We start from the raw sequence: 19,142 nt of genomic DNA, 5'->3' as shown, positions 1-19,142 counted from the left end.
CTAACACCCTGTATCTTGACCTATCACAATCCCTTTTCGATAAACTGCCTAGAATCCAAAACACAGCAGCCAGCCTCACCTTCCGCCTGAGCCCCCATGACCACAGTTCAACAGCATTGAAACAACTGCACTGGCTGCCGGATTCTTTCTGCATCACGTTCAAAAACTCTATGCATCTCACAGAAAATCATCCATTGTGTAGGTCCGAATTACCTGCATCCTAACCAAATTGCTCTGTAGAAGTTTATTGGCATTAGATCTGGAGTTGTGGAACAGCCTTAATATAAACCCTTAAAAGCAAAAAAATCCTCTTTGCCTCCACAAGCACCTACAGACTCTCCTCTTGACTAGTTCCAAATGGGCTTCTGTATTCCTCCACACTTACCTTACCTGATTCAAGTTTCCTTGCGCTATGAAGTGAACTTCATTTTGCATGGGAGCATTTACAAATGACAATAAATAAGTAAATAAATAAATAAATAAATAAGTGTGTTGAAGGGAGGGTGGTCTTCTGTGTGGAATCCCTGAGACCTTATGAAGGGACTTTTTGCTAATCTATTTATATTTTCTTTTCCTCCTGTAAACTGCGCACAGAGAAGCGTCCTGGCTTTGGAGCCCATAAAAAGAACTGTTAAGTGAAATCTCCAACCAAAAGATTGGGTAAAATGCCAAGTTTTACATTTCTGGCAAAAGGCAGAGCCAGAACTCTAGAGCCAAAATTCAAGCGGGGGGGAGCTCCAGAGGGTAATGGGTAGCATAGAGAATGAGCCCCAGTCCTGATGGATGAGCAAAACTAAAATTTTAGAACTTTAACACGCTTAAGAACAAAATAGGTAAGGGGTCCTCAATGGGGAATAGATGCGAATCATCTTAGAGTAAAACTAAAGGGCTCTGGCATATAGACTGTGCTAAACATTTCAAACTGAATCTGCTGGCTGATGGGCAGACAGCTAAATCAGATTCATTGTTGAGTGGTGTGCAAATACAATATGATCGGCAGCATTTTGATGGAGTTGAAGACATTGCAGTAGAGTGAGAAAGGGAAAAGGAACAGTTCATAGTGCAAAGGTGCAAAGTGCAAAGGTGCAAAGGTGTAAATGCCACCGGCAATGTAAGCTTGCAAGATGACATTTCAATGGATTCCGGAGGCCTTTGGGCGAGTTGCACATTATAAGAATTAAATAATATTAATAATAATAATAATAATGAAAAAGATTGAATGAAAAAGTTTCACTGGTTCTACACCTTGTCTGGCAAAGCAATACAGAATAGCGAGATCTTTAGGAGTTAGCAATGACTTTATCTTTTCTTCACCTTCTTATTTTTGTATTCTCTTCAACTGCTTTTTGAAATTTTGTTAAAAAATCTAAGATGATTATATACAAATAAAAAAAAATAAAAAAATAATAATAATAATAATAATAATAATAATAATAATAATAATAATAATAATAATAATAATAATAATCACCTTCTTTTAGCAGGTGGAAAACTCAGGTGGATTCCGAGGAATTTCCACCAGCATTAACATGATATGCTGCCATAAATACATTTTCTTTCCATACAGGGCATGGGGTCAGGTGGTTGGAGTAATTCTGTTCCATGCCCCACCTCTACTTGGAATCCCAGGGAAACCCCAGAGTGGACCATATTTTACGCCAGGTTTCAACACCTGTTTGACCAATGTTAGCAAACAGGGGCAAAAACGTTTGCCCTAAAAGTTTAGAGCCTGATTTACAAAGGCGTTTTTCAATGGCAGGATCCTATTGAAAAACTCTTTATAATTCAGGAATAAGTATTGCAGGAACTTTGCACCAGTGCAAGCACATTTATGTTATGTTATGTTATTTTGCATTTATATAGCGCCTTATATACCATTGGTATGGTCTGAAGGCGCTGGTAGGTTGAACGCCCTCGGGAACCGTTCGGGTCAGTAGAGAGAGGAGAGAGAGTCAAAAGTGCGTGTGTGCAGCATGTATGTGTGCAGCTGGTGCGGAATTCAGGTGGTAGCTGCTTTTTAGCGGTAGGTGTGGTGGTTGAGAGATCAGGAGTATGTGTTCGCTCTGGCTGGCTTTATCCAGGACGAGTGTGGCTGCGTTAGGCCTGAGGAGAACGCCTGGCTGGGGGGTGTGAAACCAGCAGTGTTTACTTAGAGTGTTGTGGAGTGAGCAGGAGATGTAGATATGAGAACAGTTATACCGAATGGTGTCATAGTATCTCTGTGTTCTAGTTGAGTGGTGATGTAAGGGAGAGAGTAGGCGTGAGGTGTGTTATGATAAGTACTCTTTCAAATGTTCACTGCATTCCAAACCATATTATGTATGTCACGCAGTTCCGAGCGGGCAGGTCCGTTCTATTCATTTTGTTCATTTCAGGCGTTCGGGATTGTACTACACATTCATGCTTGCTTGACCTATTCTTCTCCAGTGTGCCTCATGCATGCTCTCATGTGTTCCATAAGTGTGCCCTCCTGTCTTTCTTGTGCATGCATTCCAGTCTACCCAGCGCATGAACTCCTGACTGCCTACGCACTCATCCGCTTTGTATACTCAAACGCTTTCTATACACTCATCCGCCCTCCACATTCATCCGCACTCCACACTCATCCGCTCCCCGCACTCATCGGTCCTCCAATTTCTCCGCTCCCACACTCATCCGCTCCCCACACTCATCCGCTCCCCAACACTCATCCGCTCTCCACACTCATCCGCTCTCCACACTCATCCGCTCTCCACACTTGCTCTGTGCTTTCCACATTCAGTCGCTCTCCACGCTCCTCCGTTCTCCATGCTCCTCCGCTCTCCACACTCATCCGCTCTCCACCCTCATCCGCTCTCCACCCTCATCCGCTCTCCACCCTCATCCGCTCTCCACACTCATCCGCTCTCCACACTCATCCGCTCTCCACACTCATCCGCTCTCCACGCTTATCTGCTTTCCACGCTTCTCACCCATCCGTTCTCCATACTCATCCGATTTCCACGCTCATCCGCTCTCCATGCTCATCCGTTCTCGGCGATCATCCGCCCTCCTTGCTCGTCTTTTCAACATGCTCGTTCACTCTTACACTTTCGTCTGGTTAAACGTCGTCCACTCCGCACATTCGTCTGCTCCGCACATTCGTCCCGTCTACACACTCGTCCCGTCTATACATTCCTCCCGTTTACACAGTCATCCCGTGTACACACTCGTCCCGTCTAGACACTCGTCTAGACACTCGTACAGTCTTGATACTCAATCACCCGGACCTCCCACACATCGGCAAAACATACTACTCGTTGGCCTGATAATATTACTTGTCTGTTCTGCGTGACTATCCGTTCCAGTCACTCATCCGCACTGTGTATTTTTTCGCTCTACACATTCAATGGGATTTTTCACCAGGGCAAAGGACTAGGGCTAGAGCAAAGATTGTCCTGGTGCAAAAATGCATTGTTTTTGCTCTAGGGCAAGATATACCCTTTTGGTAATCACACAATTAACACCCGATTCATGAATTTTTTTGCACAGTTCAACGTGACTTTGCAATGCTGAAAAGTAACTTTGCACTGCCGAGAGGCAATAGTGCAATGTTTGCCCTAGTTCTAATTGCAGTTGCACTAATATCACCCTTAGAAAAGGAGGCGCTCTTTATTGTTTTTCATAAACATAAAAAAAGTCAATTGCACCTAGGTTATTATATATATTTTTTTTAAAGGTGTAGCTAATTTCACCTTATAATATGTATTACAATAGAGGTTTTTTATTTGACATGTTTGGAATACTTTCCTATTGACAGGTTAGAAGTGAGTTACTGCTGGTATTCTTCAAAAATTGAAATTGAAATCACACATTGACTCGTAGAAAATGTGATTTTGTGGAGGGAGTTAAGTCTTTAGTTAAATACATTTATGCTGATTGAAAAGAGGGAGGAATAATTGTTATGAAACATCCCCATGAAGTTGGGACATTAAACTGTAAAGCTATAAAACATGTTCATCGCCTATAACCTTAATTTGAAAACTACTTCTGATGTTCTCAAGTCTTGTCCCAAGCTCTGTCTACATCTGTCTATCCTGGGGACACCTGGGGTAGAGCTGCAATTGCGTCATTCAGCCAAGTCCAAACCTTGCCTCATTGGATCCCCAAATAAAGCTTATGCAACAGATTGCATGTCACTAAATGCAGGGACTGTGCATGCATTCTAGACATTCTCTATACATTACTGAGGATGCTCCATCTAATAAGCACTACTCGATCACAGGCTCTGAAATCAGCCCTAACATTAGCAAGCACTTAAGAAAAACTGGCATGTAATCATTACACAACCAAATAGGTTACATCAGGTAGTTTGAACAGCTGCCACCAGCAGGCTCAGACTAACCTACAGGGCAAAAGGCTGAACCAAAAACGAAAAATGCTGGTTTGGGCTAGTTTGTTTGGTCAATGTGGGCCAGTTTGATTAGTTACTTCACTATGTGGCTAATAGTTTTGACCAGTGTTGCTGAATGAATATTCTTTAAAATCCACAATTTGAATAATATGTTAGCAAAAAACTCCTCCTTGGGTACTATTCAAACAGTGTCACAAAAGGAATGAATTGCCATTTGCAACGGTGGGCCACTTTTTCATTGGTGCCCGAGATCATTGTATGGCCAGGGCTGGACTGCCCCACCGGGACACCGGGACATCCCCCGGTAGGCCTCGGGTCAAAGGGCCTCTTTTCACAGAACTCGGAAGGATACATATAAAGAATGAATAACAACGATCTGACTGGGTCGTTCGCATGGAACTGGCTGCGGGTGCTGCGCATGTCTTTTCTTCAGCCCCCTCCAGGACTGACGAGCCAGACTGCATCTGCGCATGAGGCCAGGAACTGCACGTGCCCTGCCTTGCAGCCTGTCTCTGCACAGTGCACACATGCGCAGCAGCCAGGCAAGTGACAGGGGCAGGCTGCGAGTGACCTGGCTGGCTGGCTGCTCTGCTCCGACCAGCGAGCTAGGCAGGCCATGCTGGGGAGGATTGCTGAACTGCGTCTGCGAGGGAGGTATGCTGGTGGCTACGAACATGGCGTGTGCGCAGGAGGTCAGGGGCTGCTCTGAGCAGGGCTTTGCAAGCACGGACACTGAATTTACCCCTTTCTCATCTCTCCTCTCTCCCTTGTGCTAATAACATCGCCCTCTCACCGCCTACCTGGTAAGCACCACCCCGAAAATATTCATTGGGGAGAACTTGCCGTTGTCTTTGGTGTGCGGGAGTTGCTGGGCCAGGATTGGCTGCACATTGCAGGGTGCTGAGTCTATTGTTGGGAGCATCTAGAACACCCGAGTATCCGGGGTGAAGTTCCTTCCTTGCTTCCTTCCTTCCTTCCCTGCTCCCTTCCTTGATTCCTTCCTTGCTTCCTCCCTTCCTTGCTTCCTCCCGTCCTTGCTTCCCCCTTCCTTGCTTCCTTGTTTCCTTCCTTCCCTGCTTCCTTCCTTCCTTCCTTGCTCCCTTCCCTGCTTCCTTCCTTCCTTGCTTCCCTGCTGCCTTCCTTCAGTGCTTCCTTCCTTCCTTCTTTCCTTCTTTCCTTCCCTGCTTCCTTGCGTCCTCCTTTCCTTGCTTCCTTACTTGCTTCCTTGCTTCCCCCTTCCTTGCATCCCTCTTCCTTGCTCCCTTGCTTCCTTGCTTCCTTCTTTCCTTGCTTCCTTCCTTGCTTCTTCCTTCCTTCCTTCTTTCCTTCCTTCCTTCCTTGCTCCCTTCCTTGCTTCCTTCCTTCCTGCTTCCTTGCGTCCTCCTTTCCTTGCTCCCTCCGTCCTTGCTTTCTTGCTCCAATCCTTGCTTCCTTCCCTGCTTCCATGTATCCATCCTTCCTTCCTTCCTTCCTTCCTTCCTTCCTTCCTTCCTTCCTTCCTTCCTTCCTTCCTTCCTTCCTTCCTTCCTTCCTTCCTTCCTTCCTTCCTTCCTTCCTTCCTTCCTTCCTTTCTTCCTTCCTTCCTTCCTTCCTTCCTCCCTTCCTTCCTCCCTCCCTTCCTTGCCTTCTTTCTTTCCTTCTCTCATTCCTGAAGTGTATTTCTCCCCTCCTTTTATTCCTTCTATAGTCCTTTGTTTGCTTGTTTTTTTCTTTCTTAGTTAATTTCTTTTTATTTCTCACACACTTCCTCTTTCTGCCTTTACTTCTTCTCTCTTCCTTTCTTTCTTGTTTCTCTCTTTTGTCTCTTTTTTCTTCCTTCCCTTCTTTCTAAATATTGGTCGGAATCCATGTGTTACTGTGTTTCTTGCACGGCATGACCTTTATATTTTACACATGTGTTTCAAATAAAAGTTAATGTCATTTTTATTTAAAGTAGTATTAATCTTTGCAGGCAGTGTGTACTCCTCTGGGTGCCATTATACATCTGGGAGACTTTCATTTCAGCTTGACAATTAATTGGGGTTCAGGAATGGGGTGGAGGGCCCCTCACAATAAACCTGAGCAAACCCACCAGCAAATCTAAGTGTTGAGGGGCTTGGAGGAAGTGGGCCTGGTCTTGGCCGGGAACTCAAGCGCAATAGATTCTGGAATCCTGGAGTTTTGACATAGTGACCTAATGACATTGCTATGCAGAGCGCATCGTGTGGAAGCGTGGCCTAATGTTCACATGTACACCATGTACTTCATTGCAGGTATCTGTGGCCCACGTGGCCGGAGCAAGGTGTGACTCTGCACCACTGGCGGATGCAGGCGCGTCAGTGAAACTGGCGTATGTTTGCACATCCACAGATTGCGCTGCTTGCAGAATACGGAGCAAGTTCAGTGTACGCCGGTGCCACAGACGTGAGCAACCTTAGCACAGACAGGCGGAAAATGCGGGTACGTGGTTGCCCATATACCACATATGCATTGCAAGTGCAACATGCGTTTAACATATGCACATACTGAGTGCGCATAAAATACACACAACTGTAAATACGCATGCTAGGTTGGAAACAAGAACAACGCGCATTGGCAGAGCCAACAGTTTGGGCTTTTTTAGGCTGAATCTGTTCCTTGTGCCCAGGGCTGGACTGGCCTATACGTAACTCTGGAGATTTTCTGGTAGCCCTCTGCACCCTGTGCCTCTTTTGTGTGGTATTTCCAAATGTTCCCATAGGAAAAGGGTTGGGCTTGCTGAAAATGTGTAAAATGGGGCCACTTTGAAAATAATTTCCAGGGCCTCTTTTGATTACCAGTCCACCCCTGTGTATGGCCCAGTCCGACCTTGGCCACCACAAACAAAGAAGAAGCCCATACTACTGGACCTAGCTCCAAATAACGCTAGGTGAAATACCCACACACAGACCTATTACCTTTGGTAGCATCTAATGCTAAAACTTGCTTCTAATGGTACAGTAATAGCACAGTGGTGTGGGCCACTCCAGCACATTATCATCCTTTAGTCATAAAGGACATAAAAGTCGGACAAAATATTGGAGGACGGTGAACTCCATCGAACATTTTGGAGACCAACCCCAAAAAATGCCATGGCTACACTTTTAGAAGTTATTACATTTTGTCACCCTAAATTACCTGGGGGAACCCAGACGTGGACCCCTTGCTCACTGTGCTCAGAGAGGCACAGCTCCACCTCACTGAAGAAGCCCAACAAGGTTGAAACACGTGTATGGGGTTGCTGTTGGTACTCTTGTTCAAAGGAGGTTTGCCTGGCATTTTGGTGCTGGACTGCCCTTGTGGGCGGGACAAAGACTGATATGCAAATGAATAATCCTCCTTTGAGAAAAGTACAGTGAGCTAAAAGCAATGGCTGCGGACTCTCAAAGTGGGAAAAAAACCACTGAACAGGTTATCATGCCATGTTCTTTCTGGAGAGTGGTGCCTGCTACCTTTTTTGAATTTTTTCAAGGAACTTGGGCTTGGTCACCCTATGTTACCTGGGAGAACCCAGACGTGGACTCTTTGCTCACTGTGCTCAAAAAGGCACCGCTCCATCTCACTGATGAGGCGCAACAAGGCTGAAACACGTGTGTGGGGTTGCTGTTGGTACTCTTGTTCAAAGGAGGTTTGCCTGGCATTTCAGTGCTGGACTGCCCTTGTGGGTGGGACAAAGACTGATATGCACATGGATATTCCTCCTTTGTGAAAAGTACAGCGACGCTGCGGACTCTCAAAGTGGGAAAAAAAACAGAACAGGTTATCATGCCATGTTCTTTCTAGAGAGGGACGCCTGCTACCTTTTTTGTACGTTACTTTACAATTTCAGAGGACATTACTTCCATGATGAAAATGTGAGGTTCAGTAACATTTCTGCAGTATTAGGATATTGAAGAATGCTCTTGAGGCTCTTTTACACACATTTCTGAAATAGGTCTGGCTATTCTGCCTGAAAAAAACATTAAGTGGTACAAAGGCAAGGAACTTGAACAAGACGAAACCGTTAAACTGAAAAGCATGTCAATAATATTGTACCCAAAGGTAAAAGATAATAAAGGGAAAGCAACGCAAAGGCATATCATGAAGAAATACAAAATGCTGTGAACGAGGCAGCAAAGAGACAAACGAATAGACATGCACAATGCACAATGCACAATGCACATATAAATAAATGTGATGTATGATAAGGCAGATTTTAAAATCCAATGTGAAAATGTAAAAAGCACAAGTGCGCATAAAATGGATGCAAATTGATTATGTGTGCATATGAAGCAAGAAACGATACATCAGGAAAAGAAATCATGAATATATTTATGTAAATATGATGTTAATCCACTATACCTGTGACAGAAATCCATGTGTGTGTGCATTTAGGTTCCAGGTTGGCGCACGGAGTCCACCACTTTTAATTGTTAAGGTCCCTATGGACATTTGAGACTGATGACTGCTGATTAAGCTCCCGAATGCTGCTTCTTCTGGGGTGCTGTAGTCATGTCCCTCCCTCTGGTATCCTGCCCACTGTACAGAAACTCCTCGGAAATAAGCCATCTATTCAAAAGCAATGTGAGACATAATGGACACATTAACACATGCTGATATCAACATTCAGTGCATGAAACACAAACTCAACTACAACCAATGCATGTGCTGAAGCGTGTGGCTTCTCCGTTGAACCGGTATGGTCCTGTTTCTCTAATTTACTACACGTGTTGCAATAGGTAGAAGGACATTTTTAAGAGCTAAAATGGTGTTTGTTCGTGGAAAACAAAAATCATTTTCAAAAAATGAATTCTTTATTTGTAGTAATATTGTAAACTGGCTCTCGAACTTTTTGCAACGTTCATTTCCAATTGCCACTTCAAGTACTGATAGCAGTAATAATAGGAACATTAATGTTGTACTTTGGAGCAAAACACATTATGAAAATTTAGAAGAAACATAAAATATATTCTGATACAAGGCTATTATTTTACGATCTACAGTCTGTTATGCTCCTATTGTTGTCCTTTCGAATTTCACATGACAAAGAAGAAGCGAGAAAACACCAATGAGGGATCCTGACTGCTTCGCATTATTATTATTATTTTATTTATTGAGTGTGTACTTATTTATGTATGTATTGCTTTAACTGACAGCGCCCTAACCCGTAAGTATCACAGCGCTGGTACAACTTAGTGAGAAAGAACACAAACAAGGTACAAAACATATGATTAAACAAGAATCAGTCAAGGTGGGTAGGGATCAGAGTGGTCACCAAAAGTCAGATTGGTCGTTTTTCTCTGAAAGTGAAAATAAGTAGGAGGCTTCTTCTTGGATATGTAAGGGGAGGGATCTGCATAGAGTGGGGGCGATGACTGTGAAGCTGGCTCCCCCTGCTCCATTCCTAGTGATTCTAGGGATGGCTAAGGTCAGGGTGGTTGAGGAGCGTAGGCTGTGAACATTTGTTCTTTGGAGAAGCGCTGGTTGGGAAAGGCAGGTGCAGCATTGTTAGGACAGTTTTTCTGAAGTTCAACTAAGGGCCTAGTAAAACGATTCAATGGAGACAGTACAAGACTCCACTCTTAGTATAAGGCTGTTCCACCTGAGTGTATGGTAGCGTAGACAGAGTAGCCAGGCTTATTTTAGGAGGGAGAGAGGGATGTAGGAAAGTACACTGAACCTGTAGTACACCATGCATTCAATAGAAACACTTACAACCAGAAGTATTATAAAACAAATAAAGGTTTATTTTAAATACAAGTAGGGCAAGTTAAGTCTCGGGGTAAGAACTGGTCATAGAGTCATAAACACATTCATAAAAACACACCACTATGGTTGAAGGTACACAGACCAAAGCATAAAACCTTATTCAGAACACCTAACAGTAATTCTAGGTAAGTCAAACGTTATCATACACATTCAGTATAGGTCACACCTATTCTTGGGGTGTAAAACCAATCGTTACTTTTTGATTACTTTCACTAATACAAGGGGAGTAGACCCTGCGAGTTATGCAGTGACACACAACACAGAAATCACATAGTAAACAAACCCTGTTACCAGGATACTTTTCTGATTAGTGGAACACTCATTCAAGGAACAGTACAAACCTATAAGTACTTTGAGGATAACACAGTTATTCTAGGTGAGTAAGACCTTTTTTGTGTAATATACATTTACAGTTGCTTTTCAAATCATATAAACCTGAGACTGTTTTAGAATCTGTATTAAACAGACCAGAGAAAGCAAAACCATGTTGGTGTACTTACACACTAGTATTCTGAAAGAAATAGTTAAGTGAAGCCAACAGCATTACTTTTACGAAGAGGCACAACCAATTCACAGGTGAGTAAATTAACCTTAGATCTACTTTCTGTTAGAATTGTGAAACAGTGTCTAAGGAAAGTAAGACTTTACATATACTTTTCAGAATGACAGAACATTTCCAAGGTAAGTCAAATAACCATACATATACTTTTACAGGTGGCAGAACACTTTCAAGGTAAGAACTTTTGTAACTGTTCACTCTCAGGGAGATAGTTACCAACTAGCTCTTTCACAAGTGAGTACTTTTAACCACTTTTCCAGACATAATCATTTACTTATCCAGTCCATCCCTATTCTATTGCATGAATTCACTCAGGGCCAGAAGAGGAACCGTAGTTGTCTATGAGCCAGCTGTAGGCAGGGTGAGATAAGCTTCTGTTGCAGGCCTTGTCAGAATTCCTGTTGAAGACTGTTCAACAAGTAAGTAGTTCACTGTAAAGTTAGTTAGGGTCCAGGGACTTCAGAGAGGACACCCCATGAGGTTTCCAGCAGGGGCCTGGGTGCACTGGATGAGAGGACTCCAAATCACAAAAACACCTCAAAGCTTTACAGAAATCACAAAGGCTTAAGGTAAGGAAATACCCCAGCCAGTACAGTACCTGAGCACGGAAGAAGAGTTCCAGAAAGAATACTTCAGAATCTGCAGCCAAAAACCTGGTTGTTAAATTCCTTTTTCATGAAGACAGAAGACAGAACATTGGAAGGAATTTTGCAGCAGGGATCACAGGAACGGCTCTAGGCAAGAGGATCTTCACATGGTTTACTCAGCACAGGCAAAGAGATTTCAACAGGGGATACTTCAGGATCTGCAGCCAAAAAGCTGGTAGATGAATACCTTGTCATGAAGACTGAGGACAGGACACTGGAAGGGCTTCTGCAGCACGGATCAATAGAAAAGGCTCCAAGCAAGAGTTTCTTCATGACTTGATGCGGCTTTGTGGATTTTGGTTCCGTTTTCAGGAGCCAGAATAATAATAAATATCACTGGTAGGATTTGCATCTTTTGCAAGGTCCAGCACTCTGGTGAAGGGACTTCTTGGACTCGAATCATGTCTCTGGAGGTCCTGCAAGATGCCCACAAAGTTCCAGCAAGAATCAAAATTCAGAAGAGCCACAACTGCACAATGGCTTGAGGTCGCAGGGTATTGGGATATTGCAGCCCGCAAGGTCACAGTACGACGTTAGTTGGCTCAGTCTCATCAGGCTCTGCGTCAGGGTCATCATTTTTGGGTACCCAGGTCAATTGGAAGGAAGGGTAGCAGCAGGCTCTGGTTACACAGCAGGCTCTCCGGTCACTGGAAATTGTCTAAGCCACGTTTTCTTCATCTCCCTCTTTGGAGTGGTTGACTACCGCTTTAGCTTCCAGGATCAGACTTTTATACAGGATCCGAGCCAATCAAACAGCCATGCCACATTCAAACTTGCGGGGTTGGCAGTACTTTCAGGACAGCCAGCCTCCCAGTTTGAACTGGATTCTCGCAGTCAGGCGGGAAGAAAAAAAGGGCTGCAGAGTTTTGAACTCTTCCCTCGCTTCCTGACTTAACAGACAAACTGGAGCCTGGGCTGACTTGACCAAAGTCCCCGCTGAAGATGAAATTTACACAATGGATTTTCCCACTCCGGTGGTCAGGGGAAGGAACAAGAAAGGATAAGGAACACTGAAATGCCGAAAAAAGAAGACAGGGACATTTTGGTAAAATGAGCACCCATGGGTGCCTTTAACCGGGCTGTGGAAACAGCCAGTGGTAAAGGTGCACTGAATTAGTTAAAAAGGTTCACTGCCACCAGCCATTAAAGGTAAGCTTGTCCCTGTAACATAAATGTTATAGTTAAAAGGAGAAAGGGGATACATTGTATCTCCCCAGCACCCCATGTAAGGTGGGGTGTGCTGGTTTCATCTAACAAAAAGTAAAAGGGATCCAACAATCGTTTCTACCCTTGGGAATGGTAGTTCTCACAAGGTTAGCCAGAGAAAGTTAAAAGGGGATCCCCAAGGGCAACCCTGCAACCATGAAAAGGTATACACCAAAAATTGTCAAAGAGGATAAAATTAAAAAGACACTATGAAGAGTCTTAAAAATGACTCCCATAAAAGAGTAAAAGATTTGGTGATTGTGGAAAAAAGGTTCCCACTAACTGAGGTCTAGGGAAACATATTCTACCAGTAAAGTAAAATGTTCTGGGGTTGACACCGGTCAGGAAGAGCTATCATTGCTATGAAAATCTTACCTAACAGGCGTTATGGATGCATCCGTCTGTTAACGAGAGGATCTTGAACTTGATGTCAGCTCTAATTGGCAACCAAAGGGCCTCCCCATCTAACATTAGAGATGTGGTCCAAACTTGTAAGGCTCCAGACAGACAGTAGTGCATTGTTTTGAATCAGTTTTAGTTTTGAAAGATTTTTGGAAGAGGTGCCTGCAAGAATAGCATTTCAATAACCCAGTTTGCTGCATATAATGGCTAGGGTAAAGCAATTGTCTGTGGATAGACATTTCCTGCTGAGGTTGATGAGCTTAGTGGTATAAGCTGCGGAGGAGGCGAGGGCCTTGATATGTTTGTGCATGGATAGTTCTCCATCTAGGTAGACGTCCAGGGTTTTGACATGGCTCGACATGCTGGTAGGGTTAACATCAATGGAAAAGGATGCAAACGTGGGGTTTAGGCATTTGAGACGGTGTGAGGAAGATATTGTGAGGAGTTAAGTTTTGTCATCATTCAGGCAGAGATGGTGTTCAGCCACCCCGGCCTAAATGATGCTGTAGACTGAATAGATGTTGGTGCAGTCAGTGGCATTGTTACCAGTAAGTTTCAGCAGGATTTGAGTGGTGTCTGCAACGTTTGTGTAGAGGATCCCAAGATTGTCGAGGTGGATGAAAAGGAGTTTTGTTTACATATTGTACAAGGTGGGCAAGATGCAGGATCCCTGAGGGACACCATAGGGCACAGGAATGGGTTTGGCAGCTCCCGAGCCAGTGAAGACCATAGCGGGTCGCTCACTGAGAAAGGATTTGATCCAACTGGTGGCTCCTCTGGAGAAGATGAATTTAGTGGTGAGTTGTTGGCAAAGTACGTCATGGTCGACAAGATCAAAGGCAGCAGAAAGGTTGAGAAGGAGGAGGATGGCTAGTTCACCAGAATCACGAATACCATAGAGCTGGAGGTTAAGGTAGAGGAAGGCAGCCTCAGTGCTATGGCTAAGTCTGAACCCAGATTGGTGAGAGTCCAGCAGGAAATTGTTTTCCAGGTGAGCTTTCATTTGGGTGTATGCAGTGCTGTCTAGAATTGTGAGGAGGCAGGGTACCATAGTGATATGGTGGTAATTGATGGGGAGGGAGGGTTCAAGGGAGGGTTTCTTGAGTATGGGGGTGACCCAGGCTTCCTTGATGGCCAGAGGGACAGAACTAGAATCAAAGGAAGCATTTATACATTTGGAGATGATAGGTGCCAGGGGCTCAGCACACATTTTGATGATATAGGAAGGGCAGAGGTCACCCTTGCAATTCAAGGTTGTCAAGTGTTGGATGATAGTATAGACATCGGAGGGAGAGACTTGGGTGAAGTGGACCAGGGGGATGGTGGAGAACAGGAGTTCCTCTGGGAGAGTGAGAGAGGCATCTTTGGCAGATAGCAGGGTTTTCTTGAGGATCGTTTTATCAGTCAGTGCTGATTGGACAGTGGTGTACCAGATTTTGACATTTGGGAATCTGTAAATAGGGGGTGCTGGGGCTTCAAGTTCCTTGAAGATTTTTAAAGAGCTCCTTAGTGTTAGCACTGCCCTCACAAATCCTGGTGTTCTAAAAAGAGGATTTGGTGGATATGATGCCAGCTTTATAGGTTTTAGCCGCTGCAAAGAAGGCTTATCTGTCATCAATAGAGGGGTTTTTCCTCCAGAGGTGTTCTTGGGCCCATTTTGTGTTTACGTAGGGTGATTCATTCTTCAGTGAACCAATTATGGATGGGGGATTTCTTTTGGAGTGTAGTTTTGAGAGTGTGTGAAGGTCAAGTGTGTGAATTTGCAAGGTATTGTAGGCAGCGAGGAAGGTTTCAGGGTCATTATAATCAGGTAGTGTAGCAAGGTCGGAAGAGATGGTAGGCTCGAACAACTCAGCTGTAAGTTTGTAAATGTGTGTCAGGAAGTTATTGGTAGGCAAATGGTGTGCTTGCATGCTCTTGAGGGCTCCACTGGTAGGGGAAATTAGATCAGGGAGTGGTTGGTCCAGGGGACAGGATCAATGGCGGTGACCATAATGGGCAAACTGAGGTGCATGACCAATGGTTCGGCCATTGACATGTGTGGAGGAGCTAACTGCTTGAGCAAAGCTCATCTCTTGTAGAGAGGTAGCAAAGCTGTAGCCTTAGTGTCAGTTATGTCGTTTTGACTGACATTGAAATCAACAGAAGTAGGAATTTTGTTTTCGGTTTGATAAGAGGTGTGATAAGAAGGGGATGTCAGTATCCGGGGAGTTGGTGTGGCCGGGCTGATGGTAGAGGAGGCAGAGGTTGTTGGTGGTTTGGGGCCCTAGCTCCAATTTAGTGAGCAGGAGGTCATAGCCTGGCAGAGTCTGTACAGGGGAGGCTCCAGTGGTTATGGAGGATTTAGCAATAATAGCGACTCTGCTGCCAGGTTGAGCTGGTCTGTCAGATCTAAGGATGGTATATCCAGGGGGAGTGGCTAGAGAAAGAGAGAAGCTGGCAGCAGCCACATTTTGGTGATGATTAGTATGTCAAGGTAATTTTCCTGTAGCAAGTCGAATATGTCTGGTGTGTGAGCACAAAGGGAACACTCATTAAAGAGGGCACAGGAGAAGATGTTAGGTTTTGGAGAAAGGGGTTGGGGCTCAACAGGTGAGGGATCCTGTAGGATGGGTGAGTACTGTGGAGGGGGATGCTGTGCTTGAGGAGGCAGTAGTGAACTGCTACAGGCACATAGTTGCTCATGTCTGGAAGTTCCACAGCCTCTGGTAAGTCATTTGGTATTGAAGTGCTTGTGCGTAGACACTCAGATATAGATTGGACTAGGCAGGGTGAAAGGCTGATGGTGGCATGGCAAAAAGTGCAGTGTGCATGGCAGGTGTAGGGGTGGTAGATATAGCAGCGTGATGCTTAGAGGTCTGGCATGATGGGATAACGTGGTAGGTAGCCTTAGAGGGCCTAGGATTGTTGGGGCGCTTAGTGCGTGTCAGCAAGGGGATGGTGGAAGTAGCCATGGAAGTAGTGATGGAAGGAAGGTGGTGGGCATGGGTTTGGGGGGAGGAGAGGAGACTGAGGGAAGCCTGAAAGAGAGCTCAGTGTCATCTGCAGAGCACTGAAAGTTAGAAAAGCAGGTGGAGTTCAGGTGGGCCAAAGGGGCCAGATAGACAGTGAAGAGCCAGGCTGAGAGGATTGAGCCTGGGGGACACCACCTGTGGAGAGAGATTTGGTGGAGAGAAAGGACCCAAGTCGGTCCAGGAGAGTAAGCTGGGTGATGGCCAGGTTTTCCAGGAGTTTTCCCAGGAAAGGAGTGATAGAAATCGGTTCATAGTTAGCTGGATAGGTTGGATCGGCAGAAGGCTTTTTTAGGAGGGGGTGCACAAGGGAGTAATTGAGGAGAGGGGAAGATCCAGTGGTGAAAGAGTGGTTAGAGATATCGGCCATGGATGGAATGAGGGTGGCAGTGTTTTCCTTGATGGTTCTGGAAGACCAAGGGAGCACCTATTTGGATGACACTTTCATAGATCGGATGTGTCTAGAAACATTGTCAGGTGTTATCAGAGAGCAGGGGGGAAAAAGAAAGAGGAGAGGGAGAGGTGGCCAAAGGGGGCCTGAGAGAGGTAGATGGACATGAAGAGGAAAGCGAAGACAAGATTTCCAGAGTTTTAGTGTGAAATGAGAGGCCAGAGCCGTACAGAGGGCCTGGGAGTGAAAAGGAGAGGTGGAGACTGCAGTAGGATTGGCCAGATCCTTGCAGATTTGAAAGAGATTGGCTGTGTTGTCGGAGGACGTAGAGATGCAGGCTTGAAAATGGACCCTCTTCTTGGAGAGGACTTAGGGTCTGTATTGCCTTTGGAGAAGGCGGCTGGCTAGTTTGTCACAAAGCCCTCCACTTCCTCTCAACTACCCTCACTTGTGCTTCAAGGCGGCAAGATCGGAGTCATTCAAAGAGTTGCACTTGGAGGTAGGCTTCAGATGGATTCTCATGAGTAGGGCAAGGATGTCCAAAGTGTTGGAGATAGAAAAATGCAGGTTAGAGAGGCTGTGTCAGAGTGTGATTCAGCCACAGCATAGGAGGAGCAGAGAAAGTAGAGGCAATGGAATCCACTGACACTCGCTTCATGGGCCGAATGACTGAGAAGGAAGGTGGCAGTGCTGGGGCAGGCTTTTCCTGGGGGACAAAATGTTTCAGATGGGAGGAGGGCAGAAAGTGGTCAATCCAAGCGAGAGGAGTGGTGAAAGGGTCATAGACGGGGATGTCTGAGGAGATGAGAACATCCAAGGTGTGTCCAGCGAGTGGGTCAGAACAGAGGGTACAATGGAAAGGGAGGGAGTGTTACAAAGGTTGCTGAAGAGCAAAGAGGTGGGATTAGCAGCATTCAGATGGATGTCGAGGTCTAAGAGGAGAAGAAGCTTAGAGGTAGAAGCAAGGAGAGAAGAGAAGAGACCAGCCCATTCTGAGAGGAAGAAGGTGACCTGGCCAGGTGGCTTGTAGATGGTGGCCACAGTCAGAGAAAGGCCAGGAGAGATAGAGAGCCTGCAGGCCAGGAATTCAAAGGTGGAGTAGGCCTGCGTAGGAATGACAGAAGCAAGGGCCCAGACTGGAAAGATCGGGCCACTCCACCTCTGGGCCGGTTGGTTTTGGGCTCAGAGAGGATCTTGTAGCCCTCAGGCAGGGGAGTGTCAAAACTTGTGACAGAGCTGGCCATGTGCCAAGTCTCAGTGTGAGTGGAGACATTCAGGTCAAGGTTACAGATGTCCGAGGAGCGTTTCACAGCATAGCGACAGTTGAGAGTAGCAATGTGCAGCAGGTTGCCACATTTTAAAGACTGTCAGGATGGGGTACAGGAGTGAGGTAAACCAAGCGGAAGTGGTAGGCCCGAGTGTGGGCAGAAGCAGCAGACAGGGGAGGCATAGGAGCCAGAGAGGAGGTGGAGGGGGAGGAGGCCGTAGGCATAGGTGGCATAGAGGCCGGAGAGGAGGAGGAGGGGTGCCAGAGGAGGAGGAAGGAGACAGCAGTGTTAAACTGTATTCATATAATACCGCCTTGTTATGAATATTGGCCGAAGCCCATTCGCGTTGCATGGAAAACCGTGTTTGAAATGCTTTGATTTCTGATCAACTTCGCCGCTATTTTAAGAATCATCTGCCATTTTGATTTCAACTCCTGCTTTGTATTCTAAAATGGTGGACTGTGTTTTCAACTGTCAGCTGAGCCGAATGATCTTTGAGTGTTGTTAATGTTTAGACTGACCAAGAGCACACTGTTTGTTCAATGCAAAGAAACATTGTGACTCGAATGAACTGCAATCAAAGTGTTGTCTGCGCTCACAAGCCTCATCCTCAAATAAACAACGAGACAATGTAGAACAAACTCAGATCATGTGCTTTTGCTGAACTGCATTGTAGTGATTCTTGAACCAAGACTTACTGTGGATCAGAAAACCAACGGCATCAATGTAACTTCATGGACATGCAAACTTGTTAAATCCGCTGTACAATATTGTAATATTTGACATGTGAACTGGGCACAAACTCTAGCATGTAACTTATTAGTTTGGAGAGGGGCTGGACAATGTTTGAAAAACTGTATAAAAGTGTCCGTGTTAAGATGTCCAGCACTCTCACCTCTCACTTTGTCTGCTGGTACACACTGCAAGGTTTTGGAGCCAGATAGCTAACTATTTGCTTTGAAAACTGCATAGAAATAAAGATACTTGTACCTTTTTGACCCGTGATTGGCGTATTTCATTTTGTGGTACTAAGCCTCGATATTTCTTTGGTCTTTCAGATGGCGCCCGAATAGGGACCCTCAAGATTGATGTCACCTCACTGAGAAGACGCGGCTATCGGACCCCATGGTATGAGACGCAACACCTCAACAGTACTGCACGATCCGATTCGATCCCTGAACAGTGAGCACGTGGTTCAAAAGGACATCTTGACGAGGCGGGCTTTTTGCTAAAAACATCAACCACGAGGATCCTTTGTAATCTGATCAGACCTCCTTTGTACTTTATAATCAGGTGAGTCGTGCCCTGATTCCTAAGTATCCTAATATTTGGTATTAGATTGCTCTTGCAAGTTCAAACAACGCCAGGTAACACCAGTGATCTGACATGCCTGGAAAATTGTCTGCCTGTTTCAGGGGTTTATTCCACAGAGACAGACAATCTTTGGAATATGGCCGCAGAGCGCCACCTGAGGGTTCGCCGGCGTGTACTATTTAGTATTTAGTATTTAGTATTTATTTTATTAGTATAGCGCACCAGGC

At 45.2% G+C, this 19,142-nt stretch overlaps 1 protein-coding gene across 2 annotated transcripts in view; it reads right to left on the bottom strand.

Annotated features, from left to right (window-relative positions):
* Positions 1 to 19,142, bottom strand: part of LOC138511377 (uncharacterized) — a 333,915-nt gene that overhangs the window by 207,071 nt on the left and 107,702 nt on the right. For both annotated transcript variants that reach the window (XM_069627001.1, XM_069627000.1), the window contains one exon: positions 8,711 to 8,917. In XM_069627001.1, coding sequence (XP_069483102.1) covers positions 8,711 to 8,917 — 207 coding nt within the window. The remainder of the gene's footprint in view (positions 1 to 8,710; positions 8,918 to 19,142) is intronic.

This window comes from Ambystoma mexicanum, chromosome 6p (assembly GCF_040938575.1).
Source record: "Ambystoma mexicanum isolate Mex_15411 chromosome 6p, UKY_AmexF1_1, whole genome shotgun sequence".
Classification (NCBI taxonomy): Eukaryota; Metazoa; Chordata; class Amphibia; order Caudata; family Ambystomatidae; genus Ambystoma; species Ambystoma mexicanum.
Note: the sequence above shows the minus strand (reverse complement) of the source record. Positions and strands in the feature narration are given on the sequence as shown.